This window comes from Podarcis cretensis (assembly GCF_951804945.1).
Source record: "Podarcis cretensis genome assembly, chromosome: 3".
Lineage (NCBI taxonomy): Eukaryota > Metazoa > Chordata > Lepidosauria > Squamata > Lacertidae > Podarcis > Podarcis cretensis.
In genome coordinates, this window is record NC_137172.1 from 13,019,290 (window position 1) to 13,041,066 (window position 21,777).

Here is a 21,777-nt window from a genome sequence, read left to right on the forward strand (position 1 = left end):
TCTTCCCAGTTTCATGTGCAGGTCACGTGATTTGTTAGGGACCAGGAATACCATTAGACATTTCATCACCGTTAGAGATGATGCAGCAAAACATCATCAGAGGAATGAAAGATACTGTGCTTCCAATGTTCCCCATATGCCTGGAGACAGCGGTCCATAGGGCATTGCTGTTGTTGATGATGTTCCAGCGGCTGGTTGAAAATCTGGTCAGAGACAGGATAGTTGTTGAAGCCTCTGAAGGGCATGTTTGTGGCTCCTTGCTTCCCCAGGTTCAGCTGGATTTGGCTCTTAGCTCGGTTCATCTTGGCTGGCGAAAAGGGTCAGTGCGGGAACAGCAGTCCTCCAAGCCCTCGCACTTGACATACTGGTGTTCCAAATCTGTTTCTTAGTCACACCAGAGTGTAATGGAACTTGGGGAACTGGCAATGTACATTAGTAAAAAGAAACTTTTGGGGGACGGGGGCGGGTTGTTTGGCAGAATATCAATCTGCCTTTTGCATCATTGGAAGTGACTTTGTTTACTAGGAAAGATTCTTAGATAGGATTACTTCAGTAGATATAACATGACTCACATGATTGCCTTACAAGACATCTTGAACTTGAGTAGACATAGTGTGACACTGTTTTTCCTTTAACCATCTGCTGCTACCTCAGTGTTGTTTACAGTGAGGCCTGTTTTCATTCTAGTAGGAGTTATGTGGTAATGCTCTCAAAACATGTTGCCTAAGAAAATCATCTGGGTTCTGAAAAGCCATGTGATTTTAGAAGACATCTGAACCTGCTAGTTTTAACCCTTTGCAGTGTATTACGATAGTATATGACTTGTCATTCTGTATTTATGGATGTGAGTATCAAGTAATGGAATGATCGAGCAGTATGGCTTGGTATGTTATATTTGGGAAATCAGACTTGTACCCATCTCAATATCCTGCATCCAGTAGCGCAGGCTTCATCAAACTCGGTCCTCCAGATGTTTTGAGACTCCAGTTCCCATCATCCTTGACCACTAGTTCTGCTAGTTAGGGATAATGGGAGTTGTAGGCCAAAAACATATGGAGGTCCGAGTTTGAGGAAGCCTGCAGTAGTGGCTGGATCCAGATGTTTTAAGAGCTCTGTTTTTCATAGACCATTACAAGATGCTTGTAATTTAATGTTTACAAACTCCATGTCATGATGATCAGAGTCCTGGCAGGTATACCACCTAATAGTTGTTTAAAATCTGAAACAGTTGTTTAAAATCTGTGACTTAATAAAATCGTAATACAGCAAAGTTTTCATGGATCACACTTTTTCTTCAGATTTATTTATTAGATTTAGTTTTTATACTGTCTAGTTTAAATAATTTACAATGTTTCTGTTTATTTATTTCATAAAATGTATCTAACACTTGATTGTAAAAAAACTCAAAGTGGTTTACCAAAAGATAAAACAAGAAAATCAATAAAATTTAGCAAACCTACTTAGCAAATAGCTAGCAATATATAGCTAGCATTACATGTAAATGCATTGCTTCAGTGCTATACCATGCTAATTGACTGACTCTGTGCCATACAGAGATGCAATCTGAGTTGGCAATCTACAGGAAGAACATGGGAGAGCAACCTTCTTTCTGTCCATGGCCAGATTTCCTTGTGGGCAATCTGTCAGAAGTTGCTTGCATCAGTGGGTGGGGCCAAAAGCAGCAGCCGGATGGGGTCACCCTTCTCTCTCCCTCTTCTTTCCTATCCAGGAAGCTGACAGAGGAAGTAGCAGATCACTCTTGAAAAAAAGTGTGAAATAATTGCTTGTAGATGGCTTTTGAAATTAGATTAGCCATTGCATGACAGCCAACCCAGAGCCCCACATGCTACTCACTCCTTGTCTAGAGGGTGAATAAGTTAAGAGCAATAATTTGAGAGGGCATGCTTCAAAATTAAAAGGGGAAATCATGGCTAGGAAATTGAAAGTGACACGCACTGTGCTTCATGAATGTTGAACTTTCATTTGGAAACTCTTCAAACTTGCTCCTCCAGTTCACCATTTGGTGTGTCATGATAAAGAGCAGGAAATAACTTTGCCTTGAGGGAACAGCAATTTGATGGCATACCTGAACACTGACACTTCTGTTCCACACCCTAGTGCAAGGGCACATGGCTTGTTCAGCACTGAAGTGCTCAGGGGAAATAGTAGCTAGAGGGCTGCTGCTAATCTGCACCTTCTGTTTAATAGAGGATACTGAGCAACAGTATGCTGAGCCAAAATGTTGTTATGAAAGTATTGCCTGTAATATAAAACAAAGTTGAGTGAGCACTTGAAGAATTGGAGATAATGGGTGGTATCAAGCTAACATCCCACCAGTGCAAGGATTTACACATGTGCAATAGAACTTCCACACCTGCTTCCAGGTGTGTGCCCTGCACCCTCTCCAAATCTGCTTTAGGGGGGAAACCAGCCAGATGGGCGGGGGGGGGGGGAGTTCCATTTCACAAGTGGAAATTCTTGTACAATACTGATGAGATGTGTCAGTAGGATCCCACCCAAGGAAGGTTGGAAAAAAGTCATATGAAACAGCAAACAACACCCTTTAACAGTTTTAGAAATTGGGCTTCTAACCCTTCACATTTGGGGGTTGTAGATGATTGCAAAGGATAATAATTATTATTTATACCCCGCCCATCTGGCTGGTTTCCCCAGCCACTCTGGGCAGCTTCCAACTGAATATTAAAAACAATACAGCATCAGACATTAAAAACTTCCCTAAACAGGACTGCCTTCAGTTGTCTTTTAAAAGTAAAATAGTTGTTTATTGCCTTGACATCCACTGGGGGGGCGTTCCACAGGGCAGGTGCCACTACCGAGAAGGCCCTGTGTCTGGTTCCCTGTAACCTCACTTCTCACAGCGAGGGAACTGCCAGAAGGCCCTTGGCGCTGGATCTCAGTGTCTGGGCTGGATGATGGGGGTAGAGACGCTCCTTCAGGTATACAGGACCCAAGCCGAGGATTATAAACATATGTAAGCCTTTAAACATATGCTGCTCCAATAGCACTTACATTTCAATCTTTTCCTTCTATTATGTGTTGAATTCCAAACACCCTTTCATGAGTACAAAATATGAATGTTGGACAAAGAGAACTCTTAGTCGAAACCTTATGAAAATATATTCAGCACTGGTGATGCTGCTACCAAGCTATGTGCATCTCTCCAATCTCCCCAAATTTAAAATAGCTGATGTTTAAAATTATGGCTGAAGAATGCTGGCTGTCCAGGAAAACAGCAGAGTCAGCCACTGTTGTCTCACAAATCACGATTGTAATTTGCAAGCCTAAGAGGTTTAGAGCACTGGCAGCTTCACAGTTTTGCTGAAAATAAAAAGATAGGTTAGAGAATGAAAAGCCATCAATGATGGCTTTAAAAGAATGCTTCTCATACCTAAGATAAATTACCATGTTTACAATATCCTTAAATAAGTTTATTAATTGTGATATCATATTGGGAGTATTATTTTCTGAGCTCTGGGAATTTCCTACTGTGTGAAGAAAGTTAAAAATAAAGCAAAGTATTCAGCTTGAATAGTTACAATTGAATGGATTAAGCAATCAAAGCAAGTAGCTAAATATTTTAACATAAAAAGTACAAATGGAACCACCCACCTGTTACTATGATGTCATAGTGATGGCAGGTGATTGACAGCTCTCAAAATTGGTCGCCATAACTACTGATCATTGAGCAACCTCCTTTGAAGATGCCCTTTCAGCACCAACCAGTGGATTGGTGCTAGGAGTGTTCTGCCAAAGATGCTCCCTTTAAATCAATGATCAATTAGTTGGGGGAGTCCCTTTGCGGTTGCTGCAGAGGGGAAAATGTTCCTAAAACTGGAGTATTCTTCCTTCTGAAGAGAAAGCAGCTATGAATGGCTTCCTATAGAATCTGCTTATTATTGTGTGCTTTGGAAGTGCCCTGCAATGGCGTTTGTAAGCCATGGGGTCATGAACTCATTGCAGGGTTTGCAAAGTGCCTCGTGCAGAATCCCTGCAAAGCCCCTTTTGTCCAAGCTACCCATCATTTGATATTTTACATGATGGCAGGTGTAGAGCAGGTGGATATGGCTTTATCCATATCCAGTGTGGTGTAGTGGTTAGGAGTGGTAGACTTGTAATCTGGTGAACTGGGTTCGCTTCTCCGCTCCTCCACATGCAGCTGCTGGGTGACCTTGAGCTAGTCACACTTCTCTGAAGTCTCTCAGCCCCAATCACCTCACAGGGAAGGGTTAGGGAAAAGGAGATTGTTAGCCGCTTTGAGACTCCTTCGGGTAGTGATAAAGCGGGATGCAGATGTAAAGGAGAAGTAGAGCTGTGTGCCATCAGCATATTGCTTACAGCATATGCCAGAACTCTGGGTGAGCACACTCAGTGGTTTCCTGTAGAGGTTAAACAATATAGGAGATAAAATCGAACCCTGAGGAACCCCACATTGAAGGCTCCACAGGGCCAAAGTGCACCCCCCATGCATTACCCTCTGGAAATGACCACCCAGCCACCGCTAGGCAGTGCCACCCATCCCTAACTCAGACAGTTGATCCAGCAGGATACCATAGTTGACGGTACCAGAAGTTGCTGAGCCTTTTCAGTGGTGGGACACAGCATTTGGAATGCCTATCTCAGGGAGGCTCACTTATTATTAAATTCAATGTCTCTGCACCTTTTTACTTGCCCAACCTTTCAGTATGTTTTGAAAACATTGGCTTTCGTTGTGTTTTTTCTGCTGTGCTATGTGTACATGTTGTTTTGATAGTTATATTTTTATCTTTCAAGAGAGCTTGCTTGTTGAAGGGTGACATATTTAAATAAATAAATGTTTTCCACATTATGTATTTCTTCTTCTTCTTAAAGGTATCTCCGGCTCTATGGGAGAAAGTTTAGCAAAGAAGACCATGTCCTTTTTATCAAGCTCTTGTATGAGCTAGTAACTATTCCAAAGTTGGAGATCAGCATGATGCAAGGTTTTGCACGTCTTTTGATAAACCTGCTGAAGTAAGTTACCATTTTCATTACTCCTGTGTAACGGAAGTATCTTATGTCCTGTGGAAGAGTAATTTGGAAAAAAAATAGCTGACTTTGAGGCTGGAGACAAGCCTTTCTAGTTAAACGGCCCCAAAATTTGGATTGGCTTTTGTTGGGGGCTTGTGTCTTTCACCATGCTGGATTTTGAAGGTACTCAGAAGTGTCAGAAATCCAGCATGAAAGCGGGAGTAGGTGTTCCCTGCCCTTTCCCCATGTCTGGCAGAAGGAGAAGGGTTGATTCATGAAATCGCTCAGTCTTGCTGCTTCAAAGTGCATTTGAGGCCCAACACAAGGTCCAACGCCATTTCTTACTTTTTTACTCAGCACTTTAAAAGAGGGGCTCACTTCTGGCAGGCATATTTGTGACCGCCTCCAAAACAAACTGGTTTGGTTAATGTAACACTGAATTAACATTGGCAATAATCTCAGTTAAGGTTAAGAGTGGCCTGTACATGTGCCTTCCCTTCTGACATGTAAATTCCCTTCCCTGCCACTTGTTAACTATGGTTTAGCATTCTATCAGCACAAACAAACAATAGTTCCCCTTCAAACAGAATTTGTTAACTTCGATTCAAACTTGGTTTTAAATTCCTTTTAAGAGGGAAACCTGGTTAGTGCTATGTAATGTGTAGTTGCATCTACATCTTAAACAATTGCTTCAACTTTGTCTAGCAAATGTCCTGAGATAATTTTCTTGCCATGTTATGGATTACTAGGAAGCTATGTGAAAGGGGTGATGACTAAAGCAAAGTTGCAGCCAGACTTTCTGTTGTGCTATTTTGGGGTATGAAAGTTACATCCAGTTGTAATTAATCATTAATCTTAAACTGCTTTTTTAATTTAGGAAAAAAGAACTTCTTTCAAGGGATGACTTAGAATTGCCATGGAGGCCACTGTACGAAATGCTGGAACGGATATTGTACTCTAAGACCGAACATCTTGGATTAAATTGGTTTCCAAAGTAAGATTTTTGTTTTAGTTTTTAAAAAATGTGAGATAGAACAGGTTTACGTTTTTATTTTAAACATATTTATAAGATACTAACGGGATGATGCTTTGTTGATCCTCAAGGATAACAGACAAAAAGTCAGAATTTGATTGTAGGAATAACTTGTGTAGGGACAGCTTGCAGAAACTCAATGTGTAAAGCCTAAAAACTTAAAATAGCCCAACCAGCAAATATTAATTTCAACTTGCTGGTTTTTCTCAGCTCTAATTGTGCAGTTTATCAAATAGATTTTCTTCAGTCATCTGAACTAAAGATAACAAGATTTAGACTCTGCTTTTTGTTTTACTATGGATGCTCACAATGTCTTCTATTACTCATGTGCCTTTTCTGGTTTACAAACAAGTGACATGATTACATTTCATGAGATGAATAATCTGACTAGTCTAAGGTTTTAGAAAATACTGTTTGATATCTGTAAACTGTGAGTGAAAACTGGCCATTCACAAACAGAAAACGACACACTCAAAGAAGGCCCCCAGTTTGATAACTAGAATCCCTTATGACTTAACATTCCCAACTTGCTTCTTGAGGTCTTTTAAACCAGGGGTACCTAAAATGTGACCCTCCAGATTTTGATGGACTATATATCCCATAATCCCTGACTTTTGGCCATGCTGGCTGGAACTGATGGGAGTTGGAATTAATGACACCTGGAAGGCCACAGGTCATCCAACTCTATTTTAAATAGAGATACCAGCGGTTGAATCTTGAACTTCTTACTGTGAAGCATGAACTATAACTTTTGAGCTACGTCACCTCGCCCAAATTTAATCTCACACCTCAATCTGGAAAGCTAGTTGAGGTACTCTTATGATCTTTGGTGTGCCCAGTTTGACTTCTAATCTTTGAGGAACAGATCCTCATGTACGTACTGTTAATTTCTTTCTAGTGTGCACGCGCATAGGCACTACTAGAGGAAGGTGCTTTTTTATCAAGCATGTGTTGGAGTTTGACTCATAGTTCTATGAGCTGTGGCCAAGCTATATTGCATCTGATGTAAAAGCACAGGGCAGGGCATTTTCAAAATGTTTTAGGTAAAAGAAGTGTGTAAATTGTAAAAGAGACCTGAGGGGAAGAAGTAAGCCCCATTGCAAAAATTTAAGATAGACTAGACTAGAATTTAAAATTGTGCAGTGCGACTTTTTCTCTCATGGTGTTTTGGCAACATTGTTTAAAATATCTTATTTCATTGTTGCCCCTTCTGGTAAATTGAGAAGGATAAATAGAAAATGAAAGAAATAGGACTGGAATCATTTGGTTTGTATGTGCCTGTTTTCTGAGTCATTTTGTTTACAATTCTACAATTTCCTTTTTCATTGTTTGTTTTTAAACCTTTCTTCTTTATGTTCAGTTCATGTCGACCAGGCTTGTCTTCACCTAAAACATTTGTGCTTAATGTTTTACATAGGTGGTAAGGACATTTTTTTTTTGTTTATTTAGTTCTGGCCGAAGCATTATCTTCTTGCATGGCCTGTTCAGTTGTAACACTTGTCACATACATGTAACTTTTTTAAAACTGAAAAAAAAAAAAAACCAAACCCCAATGTTAACATTACACCACAGTTTATGGGAATGTCGCACTGTATTGAAGCCTACTTGTGAGAAAATACATTCTGTGTGAAGTGGCTGAAAATATGGCTATCTGCTAATTTCTGTTGACTAGTAAATTTAAAAGTTATGGTGAATGTACTGCTTTAATTATTAGGCATAATTTGCACAAAGCTTAGAAATGCATGAATTTAACTTTCCACAAAGCTTGGTGGAATGCTAAAAGAGAAAGAATGATGAAGAGAGTTGGTTGAATTTTTAAAATAATTTTTGGGTTAAGACTTGCAGTGCAATTCTGTGCATTAGTTTGATGGGTTTTATTTCCTGGTAAGTATGTTTAGGATTCCAGCCTTAAAATAAAAACATTTGACATTGTTAGAGAAGGTTCTGTAGTTTGTAAAATCTCTGTTCACGTTAACAACCAAAAAGTGTTCCATCAACCTTTTTCCGGAGCCATTCCTTTTCTTATTTATCTAAAGCAAGCCCCCCCCCCCCCCCCCAGGACTGGGAAACCAGCAGCATCTTTCCCAGAACTCATTAACAAAACATGAAATATTTACACATTTGTTTGACATACATGGGATTAGTAATTTCCAAAGGTGCAGGTTCAGTTCTGGGAAATATATCAAAGTAAGGTATATATTTAAAGCATCCTTGGTAGAAAAGTGTCACTGGAGCAGACTAGGGTTCCATCTCGTCCAGTGTCCTGTTTCTCACAGTGTTCAGGCAGGTGCTTCGAGGAAGCCCACAAACAGGGCAGGAGCCCTCCCACAGTTTTTGTCCCACCACCAACTGCCTCTGGACATGGAGGTTCCATTTCCTCCATGAATTTGCCCCATGTAATAGCCAGTTGGCTATCATCACATCCTTTGGCAGTAATAAGGTATATAAAAAACAATCAAAAGACTTTTGAAATCTTTGGACATTCCATTTTGCTGAGTGACTCCAGCTTTTCCCTGGGAGCTTAGGGCAGAATACGTGTTCTCCTCCGTTTTATCATTGTATCAACCCTGTGTGGTAGGTACTGGCCTGAGGTCACCCAAAACTTCATTGCCGAGTGGGGATTTGGACCTGGTTATCTCTGGTCCTAGTTGAGCCACCTGGAAGAATCTCCACCCCCCTGACTATGCATATTTTGAAAACATTTCCATGTCCTCAGAATGCTTTAGTCTAGGATTTTTGCTTATTTATATTGAGCCTCGTTTGCAGTTTTCTTCCCCCTTTCTCCCAGTTTGGAAAGATCCTTGGTGCTATTTGTAGAGTACCTGCATTTTCACTGTCACGAATAAGTTGGCTTCGTCTATAAATTTGCTTATGTCACTGCTCACCTCTGACTCCAAATCACTTATCAGTGTCAAATGGTGTATGACTCAGTACAGACCACCAATGCTTGTTTACCTCTCTTGTGAGATCTGTCGATTTACTCTCTCCCTCTGCTTCCTGTTCATCAACCAGTTATAGTTCTGACCTGTCCTCCTATCTTATGATGATTATGTTTGCGTGGGAGTCTTTATTAAATATTTTTCAGAAGTCTAGTTATATAATGTTTATTGGATTGCTCCAGTATTCCTGAAGGATTATCCCGACCTATAATTCTCTAGAATTTTCTTGGTTAACAATCTGGTGTGCTTCAGCCTATCTGTCTCATGGCATGTTGTGACTCCACTGTACACCATAATAAATTAGTTCATCTTTAAGATGCTCCAAAAGTCTTTGTTGGCTGTGCTTCAGCAGACTATTATGACAGTACTTGTAAGTAGAATCTGGTGTTCATAAGCTCTGAGACATCTCCACTAGTATGTTTAATTATGGAAAGGTGAGAGGCAAGATTCCTATTCTTCAATTCCATGGTGATAGACTAGCATGAGCAGCTGTTGAGAGAGGTCTAAGCTCTTCCTGTTCTTCATAGAGCCCAGTGTTTATAACCATATGGATACCATGAAATGAGACACAGATGAGTAGGTGATGTGAGATCTTCTATTGCACCAACTAGTTGCTTAAAATGCTGCTAGCTCTTCCACATTCTTGAGGCTTTGCTAGAAATCCACCATGACTTTCAGAGCAAAGAAGAAAAGTACATCTTGATATGGCCATTCTGTTTTATCTTACTTTGCCCTGTTTGAAAGCATACCTTGTTTCAAACACTTTACTGGTCGCATAATGGATGTTGCTGCATCTGTTATGTCCCTCCTTTCATTCTAAAGCAAGATCAGAACTTGGGACATAAATGTGGGGAAGATCCACTAGCAGGAAAAAAGGAGGGGACAAGCCTTAGCCTCCACCTGCCCTTCCTTCTTTCTCAATCCTTTGTTCATTCTCAGGGTTTGATCTTGCTCACCCCTCTTACTATGGCAAGAGGGGAGTCAGGGTCTGCCAAACAAGATGTTGACTAGCATGATCAGCCAATATTTATTGACTCAAATGGTTCTGCATTTGGGCCCTTTTTTCAGCCTTCTTGCCACCAGGCTCTTTATTGCTTAGCTTCCTTAACTCCCAAAATTTCTAGTCTCTGCCTGTCACTTCTGCGAAGTTTTAATTTCGCCCGAAGTGGCAGCTTTCCCTTTCCTCAGAGAAGCTGAATTAAAAATTGCTTTGTGTGCTTAGCAGCTTGAATAATCTGAGTCAACCACTGTCAGAGGTTTCACCTTCACAAATGCACTAGAGTGTAGCTCTGAATAGCAATGATAATCACATTACTGCTTATTTTCACTCTACTTTTTATGTAACTTTAGTAGTTCATAGATGACATTGAGGGCTAACACTCTGCACTTCTTAAACTTTCTGTGTTTATAATTATTGGACAGAAACAGCCGATGTCATAGAATATGTGTGCATGTCTTCTGGTTACAAAGCGTAAAAAAATGAGTTAATTAAAAGTGAGAAACTTTGGCAGGTAGATTTGTTTTTAAGCATCTCTACCCAGCTTTGCCACAGTTCAATTTAACAGCATCAGTTCAGTTTTTGTATATTTGTACATAAACCTAAAACAAACTAAAAACCCAAAATAAATGCTAAACAGACGAGCAGCAGCAACTAATAGACAGCAGCTATCAGGAGTCTTACTGGATGGGCAGGCTCATACTGGGAAATACAGCCTTTAAAATGCTCCTGTCTTGGAACAACTTGGGACTATAAAGATCAAAAACAACATTTAAAATTGGACACAAACGTGGATAACTAATATATATATATATATATATATATATATATATATATATATATATTCTCAATATTCATGTAATGTGCTCAGTGCAGTATATCCTGTCAATCACATTGTCAATGTACACTATTGTTAAAATTTCCCAAACACTCTTCAATGTTAGACCTTTGCTTAACATGTTACAACAATCTAACCTTGACATTTCAAGAGCATGAATCACTGTGGCAAGGTCATCTTTACCCAAGAAAGGGTGTAGCTGCCACACCAACCATAGATGAGAAAAAGCACTAGACGAAGGTGGACTGAAAAGGATCTGCCATACTATGACCCTGTTTCTTAAGCAGGAGTGCTTACCCCATCCATAAGCTCTTACCATCTTAGTCACCTGTAAGGTTTAGGAATACATGAATCTGAGACCTGGACCATTTTGTCTTTTTTCCCCCCTAGCGTTGCCTCTTTCTGCTTCACTCTGCCTTGGTCCAGCTCCATTCTTGCCAAAACAAAGCAAAAATGAAAATGAAATACTCATGACTGATGGGTCAAATTACTAAACCAACTAGAGCAGGTTATTTTCACCAGGTGAAAATGAAATGCATGTTTGGTAGGTAGAGTGTAAAGTATTATTAAATAGGTTCTTCTTTACACAGAAATGTCTCTCTTGGCTCATTTTGTCTGGTAGAGGCATTGATTCAGTTTAAAGATTTAACTCCGAGGGCTAGCATGCTCTTATTCAGATTATTTTATGGTAACTTAATTATTCTTTAAGAGAAGCATTGTATCCAATAAAGAGGATATTTGCAGTCCATAAATAGCTGTCATCAGGGTCCAGAGATGACTTAATCAGGAGATAGACACATTTTCTGTATTAGGTTGAGCTGATGCATTTTAGAGATATACCTTAGTAATACGTGATACATTTTAGTCAACTTATTTTATCCCAAAGCTCTTATCGACTATTACGTGACTTCTCATTCTCTCTTTCAAAACCCGATAAAGTTTCTTAGTTCAGAACATGACATAATCAAATAAGTTGTTATATTGGTGGTTCCTCTTATATGTCCCAACAGATACTCAAGGAGAAGTAAAGAGCAGAGTCAGGAATTGGGCAGATCAGCTTTAATCCTTGTAATTAGGTCTGTAGAGTAAAGGAAGATTAGCTGCTGCATGCACACAAGAAGATGTCTAATTGCATCAGTATCATCGTAATCTTTGCCCAATCAGGCAATTGTCTTGATATACTTCACTTGAAATAGGATCATGTAATTTACCTAACCTTTCTCTCTCTCTCTTTCTTTTTTTAGCTCTGTAGAAAGTGTTTTGAAAACCCTCGTGAAAAACTGTAGACCGTAAGTACTTTTAACACTTTCAAAGCCATTATGTGTTTCTTAAAGAGAAATATTTTCTCTTTAAAGCCTTAAATGCCAAGATAGCTCTACATGTGGGTAAGGGGGCATTCCCGTTAGCCTTTTATGGAAGCGGGGGAAGTCCTGTATGTTTATGGGGTTTTGCCATCAGCAGTGGGCAACAGAATGCACTTTTAAATTCATGAAGCTACTGGTGGAAAATAGAACACATGCATCCCTGAAAGATTAAATTGTGTAAGCAATTTTTAACCCCCCCCCCACTTACTCAGTAGTGGAGACTATAGTTATTTGTGGTTAATAAATATGTCAGTTATGACATGAACATATTTTTGTTTAGAAGACTCCTTGTGTTAAGAACTACTTCTATCTCATTCATAAACAAAAGTACAGTAGTTGGGTCAGGTTAATCTTAATCTGACATATTGTAACCCTTTCATGTAGCTGTGCTGTTCCTTATATTTTTCATTCCCCAAGATGCATTCACATATAATGTGCTGTTAATTTTTCTTTGATACTATTATGCTTGCATATTTTATAGACGGAAATGCATTCACTGGTCTTTTGCTGACATACTTAAAGTAAATCTTTCCAAATGAATTACCGGTATATCCTCTCAGATCTTGTTTGGGCCACTATCATCTTTACCATTGGGGCAAGCTAAACACTGGTCTCCAAAAAAGAGAGTCCTATTGTTCTATTCTTGTAGTTTGGGAACTAGTGCATAAAGAATGTTATCAGCATTGTATAAACCCGGTGTACTGTTAATGACACCAGCTATTCTTTTTAAAAAAATAATCTTTATTAATTTAAATTACACACTTATACAAAGAATTTACAATCTCATACTACAAAAAGAAAATTAAAGAAAAAACAATTAAGAAAAAAGAAAAGAAAATACAGAAAAAAGGAAAAGCAAATTTACGTACATTAAAAAACACTTAATCTTCCTAACTAATACTTAATTAAACACTTAAATATTTAAGTGACACAAACTATTCTTTATTGTGAGATTATCTTTACTGCCACACATTTTATCAACAAAGTTATAGTTTTGCTTTCGCCAAATGTGTGGCTGTTGGGTGGGAGCATGGTTTCTGGGCTCTGCTTGGGAGACCTGGCTGCACATCACTGCACTCTTTTAATGTATGAACTCTCCATCTCTCTCCTGCTTCCAGCTCTCATAAGAACATCTGTTTTGTCCTTCTGCATCAGGCCAAAGGTCCATCTAGAATAGCAGCCAGCCAGATACCTTAGGGATGGCCACAGTCAGGCCATGCAAGTGATGGCATTCCCATCTTCTTTTGCCCCCTCCCTCCGTTACTGGTTTTCAGGGCTTATTGCCTCTGTACACTGAGGTCCTGTTTAGCTACCATGATCACCTTTCCTTCATTCTCTCCAATGCTGTTTTAAAAGACTCCTGAGCCTAGTGGCTTCTATTGCTGCACCTTGTGTCAGTGAATTCTATCCATCTGATTAAATATGTTGCTGTAGTACCACTTGTGCATATGAGCCAACCCATCACATCTCTCTTTCCCTTTAGGTATTTCCCCGAAAATGCAACAGCTGAGATGCTAGATGAATGGCGGCCGCTAATGTGCCCTTTTGATGTTACTATGCAGAAGGCCATCACTTACTTTGAACTGTTTCTGCCTACCACTCTTCCTCCAGAACTCCACCACAAAGGTTTTAGGTGAGTTGGTCTTAGTTACTTCAAGATGTTCTCACCGAACAATCTATTGCATGGAAGGCTTTTGAATAAATTATATATGTAATGAACTGCACCGTGTACTTCATTGTAGAGTTACATTCTAAATGCCTGTTTGTAACAGGAATGATCTAATCAGTTTACCTGAGAGCTGATCTCCAGAATTAACTCTCTTACAATTGATACACTCTCTCTCTCTCTCTCTCTCTATATATATATATATATTCAATTAAAGTTCTATTTCTTGAGTGGGAAGCAAATGAGTTGCTGATATTAAGCAGCATTGCCTGACTGTCTTCTTTCTACAGCAAGAATACTGTAGATACCATTGCTTTTTATTGACTGATGTACCAACTCTAATAACTTGATTTGGGTGCAGAATCATATTGGAGCCCTAAGCCTTAAACAAGCCAAGCCTTTTAATGTCTAGACTTTTGGTTCAGGCTCCAGTGCCTGTCTCCAAAGGGAGGTAAGGCTGTGCATTTGCTGGTAGCTCAAAACTGGCAAAATTCCCATTATCCCAAGTGCACTACTTTTTTCATACTGCAAGATGTGCTTAGGAAGGTCAGAGGCACCATGAGAGAACTCTTGTTTGCCTACCTTACCTGTTCCTTGCTTTGTTCATGGACTCCCACAATCCTGGAGCTGGCATTCCTTTGATTAAAGAGGTTCTGGTCATTGACATGTGTGAACAGATTTGGCATGTTTCAATTTGGCTTTCAGTTCCTGCGCATTTCAGTGCTATGATAATGATGCCAAGGGTTAAAATTTCTACTCAATGGATTGTGGCTCTTTTGAATCTTTTTTTAGTTTGTCAGCAATGAAATATGAAGCAGGTTTAAGGGAACTATGCATTGATGCAAATATTTGCATGACTAGTTGCGTCCAAAGGTGCTTCAGGCTTGCATTTCTCAAACAGCATATCCCTGTGCCACTATGCAAGCTTGTTTTGAATGAGGAGAGTTTCAAAAGCAGTTTGTGATGTGACATTGAGGCTTGCAATTCAAGGGGGGGGGAGAGTAAAAATATTGCCTTAGTCATGCCCTAGAAGTTGGCCACACTTACAGAAGCTCATTGTATCTCAGCCGTGGCTTCTTGAGTGATCAGGATCTGTTCCCAATGTACCTAAGCTGCAGACTTTGGCATAAGCGTATTTTATTCTGGCTCCTTTTTCAGAATTTGCAGCTTCTTTATCAAGCAACTGTTGTTAAAAGATTGGGGGAATATTTGTACATATACGTATGTGTGGGGAGTAATTAGAAGTTGATGGGCGGGAGCATCCCCCCCCCAGTGGATTTCTTAGCAGAATATGTCTCCGATAAGTTTGAAATCTTGCTTAGAATCTGAGAAAGGGTTTTGCCTCTTTGCAGGAACAATGATCTCTGTTTGTAAATTGTCTCTTAGAAATCACATGGTAGGGAGTGGAGAGAACGAAATCAAGCGGCATGTGTTAATATAGATGCAGCTATGGAATACAGTCAAAAGTTGGATAGTGAACTGTACAGCTAGGCGTAATAGACATTCAAAAACTATGCTGCCTCATATTTTCTGCCCTCATCAATTGAGACAGCACCATATTTATCTCCAAGCTGTTTCAGGCTGTCCTTGAATATTCTCATTAAGTGGCTTCATATCTCAGTTCTGTTTCTCTTTGGGCTTATCACTTCAAGGTCATATTAAGCCACACTTACTAAAGTGCCTGTCCCCAGAATGCCTCCCCTCTGGACAGTGTCCCATCCTTAAGTTCCTTGCATAGCTTTATAAGTGGTTGCTTTCATCCTGATGGGTGGCAAACACTGATAAGGCACACCCCATCATAGCAAACGTGTTATATATTTGGACTTCCTAGATTAGGAGGCTGCCTTTTCCATATGGACTTACTCTGTTTTATTGATACTATCTCTGAGTATGTGTGTCAGTCATATTGTTTACCATACTTTGCTATTTTGTGCGTTTTGAGGCTTTTGCTTTGTTGTTAAGTCATATACTGAGCTTACGTTGTTGCTTTTTAGCTTCTAATGTTGACAGCACTTCCTTCAAAGCTCCCTTCCTGCCAGCAGGATTTAGTTCCAAGCACAGGGTTCTAAGGTTTGGGTACAATAATGATTGTATGGAAAAGTGATTTTGTGCTGCTGGCATCTCACCTCTCTTTGAAGTCCTCAATCAATTTTACAAATCTAAAACTGTTAGTAGCACTTATACACATACATACAGACATACATACATACGCCACTTGTAACCTAAAAAACCCAACCCAAAACAAAACATCCTAACAGTTGTAACATTTCCCCATCTGATCACCAGAAGGCAGTTCTTACTTGTCATGGGTGACCAGACAGTGGTTATTTTGCAAGCCAGTCAGTTGACAAGTTCAGTATGCGCTATAGATTTATGTTTGCTTGTTTATGAGCTTTGAGTTGCTTTAGGCATGTCACCATCTCTATAAAATAGAGCATAAAATGACCTCTTTATGGTTAGTATGAAAAAAAGTCCTTCCCTTTCCTGAGTCTCTGAATACCAGCTTTCTCCTATCATGTTTTCTCCTGGTAGCCTTGCCGCATAGCTTGAAGGTGTGTTGACGTTTGAGTTTCCTCCTTCAGATGTGATTGATTGTTGAGTGATTGGACCTCACAATGGATTCTCCAAGCGGCACCTTGCCGTTGCTTCAAACGCCCTGTGACCAGTAGTGGCAAATACTCCTTAATAGTCATGTGCCAGTGTCTAATATAGCGATGGGAGTCTGGAGCAGCCATAAAACAATCAAATTTCAATTAGCCAACTGTGGGTTTAGAAATGATTTGAGTGGGAAGGGGGACAACAGTGCCAAGGGATAAAGCAGTATTGGGTGTTGGAGGCCACTGATTAAAAAAAAGGCATTTTCCGCAGGACGTATTTTGATGACATTCTGTATGAAACTAGGAAAAGTGCCTGAAACTTTCAGTCAGAGTCAGAAACACCCACTTTAATTTCTTCTTCATTATCCATATGCTCTCTGACTGGCCTTAAGCAAGCTGCTCTTAACAATCTACCATCTGCACTATAATAATGACTGACATTATTGGATGGTGTAATGATTTCTGAGACAATTATGTGTGCCATTTAATATTTATATAGCACTTCATATTTTGAATACCGAGCATTAATTGTTACTATGATTAGGGTGGGAGCAGTGTTTATTATTAAGAATGGGAATGATGAATTTGGCGTAGCAACAAATCTGATTGCCTGATTTCATTGTCTTGCAGGCTCTGGTTTGATGAGTTTCTAGGCCTGTGGGTTTCAGTTCAGAATCTTCCACAGTGGGAAGGAGTAAGTATTCCTGCTTTGGCTTCTTTCCCCCACTCCCCCTGGTCACCAAAGTGTTGTAATTGGACCAGGAATATTAGTTCTAGGGTGGGCTGTGATTATTTAGGATTCGTATGTGCCCAGTAGTTGAATAAAGAAGCCCATCATTGATTGGGTTCTTCTTCCTGTTTACATTGTTACTTGTGAAATTTTCATTTTGTAACCTTTTTGTAATGTTTTTCCAAGCTGAAAGTCAAAATCTAGGCCATTGAAATGGGTGTGCTTTCTAATTCTTTCAAATCACACCAGTTTACTACGATCTTTTAATTTGCAGAGAAATCATATGGCTCTGGCAAAGGGCTCTATTTTTGTTTGCCATAAATATTATTGAACTGTATTTAGTCAGAGTTTTGTAAAGCATGACATCAGGCCCTTGAATTTTGTATTTCTCACATCAGCATTGTGTTAGCTTTCAAGCCTAGGGCAGACATAGGCTGCATGTGAACATCACATTAAGTCAGGGGTAGGCAACCTAAGGCCCATGGGCCGGATGCGGCCCAATCACCTTCTCAATCCGGCCCTCAGACGGTCTGGGAATCGGCATGTTTTTACATAAGTAGAATGTGTCCTTTTATTTAAAATGCATCTCTGGGTTATTTGTGGGGCATAGGAATTTGTTCATTTTCTCTCTCCAAAATATAGTCCGGCCCACCACATGGTTTGAGGGACGGTGGACTGGCCCACAGCTGAAAAAGGTTGCTGACCCCAGCATTAAGCTGTGGTTTAGTATTACATGCACAAGCAGCAACAAGTCTTTGGTATGCACACTTCTTCCTCCCATATGGCCAGAAGGAGGAGTTTGGGAGAGTTTGCTGCTAGCTATGATTAGTTTCAAACAAGTAAATTACAAACCATGGTTCCTAAAGTTGGCTTGTTGAAATTAATCCTAGTTAATATTAACCATAATTCTGCTCCCAGATTACATTTTATAATTTAGTATTTACAAAAGTATTTATGTACCACACACTCGCAAAGTGCCAGGACAATGTACAACAATGTAAACACTTATTAAAATGACTGTCGGCTTGAGAGACCTGAAAGTCAAAAGTGAGAATGTTGCAAGCTGCAGATAACTAAAACTAGAAAGGGAATCTCCTAAATTTCTCCTCTTTTACCATAGAGGACGAGGGGGAGGGAGTGTGGGCTCAGAGTGTTTGACACTCCACCCCCCGGGCTAAAGTTGAAATTATCTTTTGATCAAGTATCCTTGCAATTTGGTTGGTTGAAACTTTTGGCCATGTGCCGTTAATCCCATTTTTTTATGTACTGAAGTTCTCTTGTATGACCTCTGTTCAGTTAAGGGAAGAAGCAGGAGCAAAGTTTGTACTGAAAAAGTTATCTGTGGTTTCTTTCTTTCCAGCACCTAGTCAACCTTTTTGCACGCTTGGCTACTGATAACATAGGCTACATCGACTGGGATCCCTATATTCCAAAGGTAATATCTAATATATAGAAGGAATAATATTAAAACAAGGATAACATGAGAATTGTTCACTTGCTTAGTATAGTTTTACTTTACTGACAATCCCTGTCTAAGTAGGTAAGAAGAGCAGGGCTGGATCAGGCCAAAGGCCCATATAGTGCACCATCTTATTTGCTGCAGTGGCCAGCTAGGTGCCCCAGGAAACTCATAAGCAGGACATGAGGTCTATAGTCCAGTGTTTCCCAACCTTGAGCCTCCAGCTGTTTTTTGGACTACAACTCCCATCATCCCTAGCTAGCAAGACCAGTGGTCAGGGATGATGGGAATTGTAGTTCAAAAACAGCTGGAGGCCCAAGGTTGGGAAACACTGCTATAGTCTTCTCCTGATGGGATTTGTATCCCTAAATGTCTAGAGGGCACTAGGTTGGAGAAGGCTGATACATGCTTTGTTTCCCTGCCGGCTGCAAGTGTTTGTGACTCCCTAATTACAATTTTTAATTACCATCTCTCATCCTTATAGCTTGTCCTAAATTGCTTCTGTAAAAAGGCCTTGAGGCCTTTTAAGCCTTACTTAATCATAACAATTGTTCCATAGTTTTAAAACTCTTCTGGAACATATTAGCTTACCACCAAGCCTCTCTCAGGGTGCACAGTAATGTAGGAAGCTTAAGCATGAGATTTAGTGGCTACTGCTGAGAAAGTGGGCTTTTGCATAGCTTTAGTTGACTGACTTGCAATGATAATTTCTGGAGGCACGGCGGGACTTAATTTTTTCCAGCAACTCATAAGCAGATGCTTTGCGGATGCTAGCAAGGGATGCAGCAGTGAGAAATTCCAAACCAGTTTGTAGAGATGTGGACTTTCTGTGCAATAGCAAATGGTACATAAATTGAGGGAGATCTCAAGATGGCTCAGGTGGACAATAGATTGTTCTGTTGAAATGAAGTTGCAGACACTTCCTTACCTGAAAGTTTTCCAGGATCCATTCTGAAAGCACCGTGCTAGTGCTGTGCCACTTTTCTTACACTCTGTAAGAAATACCAAACACCGTTCATAATGCATTTCGGTTATTTGATTGTGGGATTACTTTTTCTACAGATATTTACCAGAATACTGCGAAGTTTGAATCTTCCAGTGGGAAGCAACCAAGTGTTAGTTCCACGATTCCTAACAAATGCCTATGACATTGGGCATGCAGTCATGTGGATTACAGCCATGATGGTAGGTAAAGGTAAAGGGACCCCTTACTATTAGGTCCAGTCGTGGCTGACTCTGGGGTTGCGGCGCTCATCTTGCTTTATTGGCCGAGGGAGCCGGCGTACAGCTTCCGGGTCATGTGGCTAGCATGACTAAGCCGCTTCTGGCAAAGCAGAGCAGTGCACGGAAACGCCGTTTACCTTTCCGCCGGAGCGGTACCTATTTATCTACTTGCACTTTGATGTGCTTTTGAACTGCTAGGTTGGCCGGAGCTGGGACCGAGCAACGTGAGCTCACCCCGTCGCGAGGATTCAAACCACCAACCTTCTGATCGGCAATTTTCTTTACACCTTTCCTCCCTCTCCCCAGTTAGCCAAACACTGGCATTTAAGCATGTTTATTATGATAAATATTTTGGCTGGCCCACAAGCTTGGGAATAAATAAAGTTGTGCTATATAAGCAAGAGCTGGTGTGGCTAGCTTCTTAGGGGAGAGCATTCTGTCCTGGGCTCTTACTACACAAATCAATTCCTGTCGTAGGTGATCATACTCAGTAATTAAGCCATGACCACATAGCTGGAAGCATCCCAGGAGCTATCATGTCCTCTGGTTTGCCCAGGACCTCACAAAAAAGCCCCAAGAGACACGTGGGATTTATCTCACTCCTGAAAACAACCTTTTCCTTTATGAGTGAAACTATCAGCAAACCTCTTAATCACATACTGGTTTATAATCAGTTTGGCAGGGCTGCTGGGGTCAGATAAAACTGCTTAATCTGATGTTGGCGAAGTGTCAGGGAGCCTCCACAGATCTCCGTTGTAGATTATGAGAGCATATCCTTTGCTCTCTGTATGCTTGCATGTTTAAAAAGCAGTGCTCTCACAGCTGATCTGACAGAGAGATTCCTAGGGGTCTGTTTGACGGGGGTCCCCAATGGAATGCCAAACAGACACAGGCTTGAAGTAAAAACCAGGCTTTTATTGCTACAAGCACACTCAAAAATTACAGGAAGACTGCAACGTGATGTAATTTTATACACTTCGGTGCTACTGTTAGTCAGTCATACGGTTGCAACAAAACATTCTATAGCAGTTACAACCCACTTCATGAAACCTAAGCCCATCAGAAATCTATGGCTCCTCTGCCTGTGCCTCCTCAACCTTTCATTATATTAATATGTGATTATATGTGATTCATCAGTGTCTTTCATTATTAGCTTTTGACTACTTCTCCTATTCCTTATTTATTAAATTTCCATACTGCCCTTTGTCTGAGGAACACAGGGTGGGTTATGATATTAAAAAACCAAAAATATGTAACATAATAATAAAAAAATGAATCCCTCCCCCTGGAGTTTAAAAGGCCATAAGTTGTTTAATTAGCCAAAGTCCTGGGAGAGGCATAATGTTTTTGACTGGCTCTTAAAGATATCCAATGAAGGCACCAGGTGAGCCTCTCTGGGGAGAGCATTCCACCTTGTGGAGGGAGCACACAAAGAAGGGACTTAGATGATGATTGCAGGGTCTGGGTTGGTTCATATGAGGAGAGGTGGTTCTTAAAGTATTGCTTTGGTGAGCCATTTAAAGCTTTATAGGTCAGAACCAGCACTTTGCACTGACCCAGAAACTAATTGGCAGTCAGTGAAGTTGGGCCAGGATTGGTGTTATATACTTAAACTGCCAGGATTGGCATTACTTGAGCAAGCTGGCTTCTGAATTCTGCACCAGCTGAAGTTTCTGATCTGTCTTCGAGGCAACCCCACATATAATGTGCTGCAGTAATCTAACCTAGAGGTTATCAGCGCATACACAGCAGAAGATAGGCTGTCTGCTAGCTTCCTCTTTCGTTTAGTTTTGATTAATATATCCATTCTTCAATTGACTTCAAGATTAAATGCAATTGTTCCACCTAGCTGATCTCCTAGCATTCCTTCAGTTGTTGCTATGGTTATTGTCTTCAGAGATTAATGATACATTCTGTCAATGT

At 40.2% G+C, this 21,777-nt stretch overlaps 1 protein-coding gene across 2 annotated transcripts in view; it reads left to right on the plus strand.

Annotated features, from left to right (window-relative positions):
* The window catches only part of PSME4 (proteasome activator subunit 4), an 82,599-nt gene that overhangs the window by 4,497 nt on the left and 56,325 nt on the right, over nt 1-21,777 (plus strand). Inside the window, exons 2-9 of one of the 2 annotated variants that reach the window (XM_079968403.1) lie at nt 4,870-5,010; nt 5,885-6,001; nt 7,401-7,460; nt 12,059-12,103; nt 13,662-13,811; nt 17,072-17,135; nt 18,532-18,606; nt 19,693-19,815. In XM_079968403.1, coding sequence (XP_079824529.1) covers nt 4,870-5,010; nt 5,885-6,001; nt 7,401-7,460; nt 12,059-12,103; nt 13,662-13,811; nt 17,072-17,135; nt 18,532-18,606; nt 19,693-19,815 — 775 coding nt within the window. The remainder of the gene's footprint in view (nt 1-4,869; nt 5,011-5,884; nt 6,002-7,400; nt 7,461-12,058; nt 12,104-13,661; nt 13,812-17,071; nt 17,136-18,531; nt 18,607-19,692; nt 19,816-21,777) is intronic. The other variant, XM_079968404.1, reaches the window with a different exon arrangement.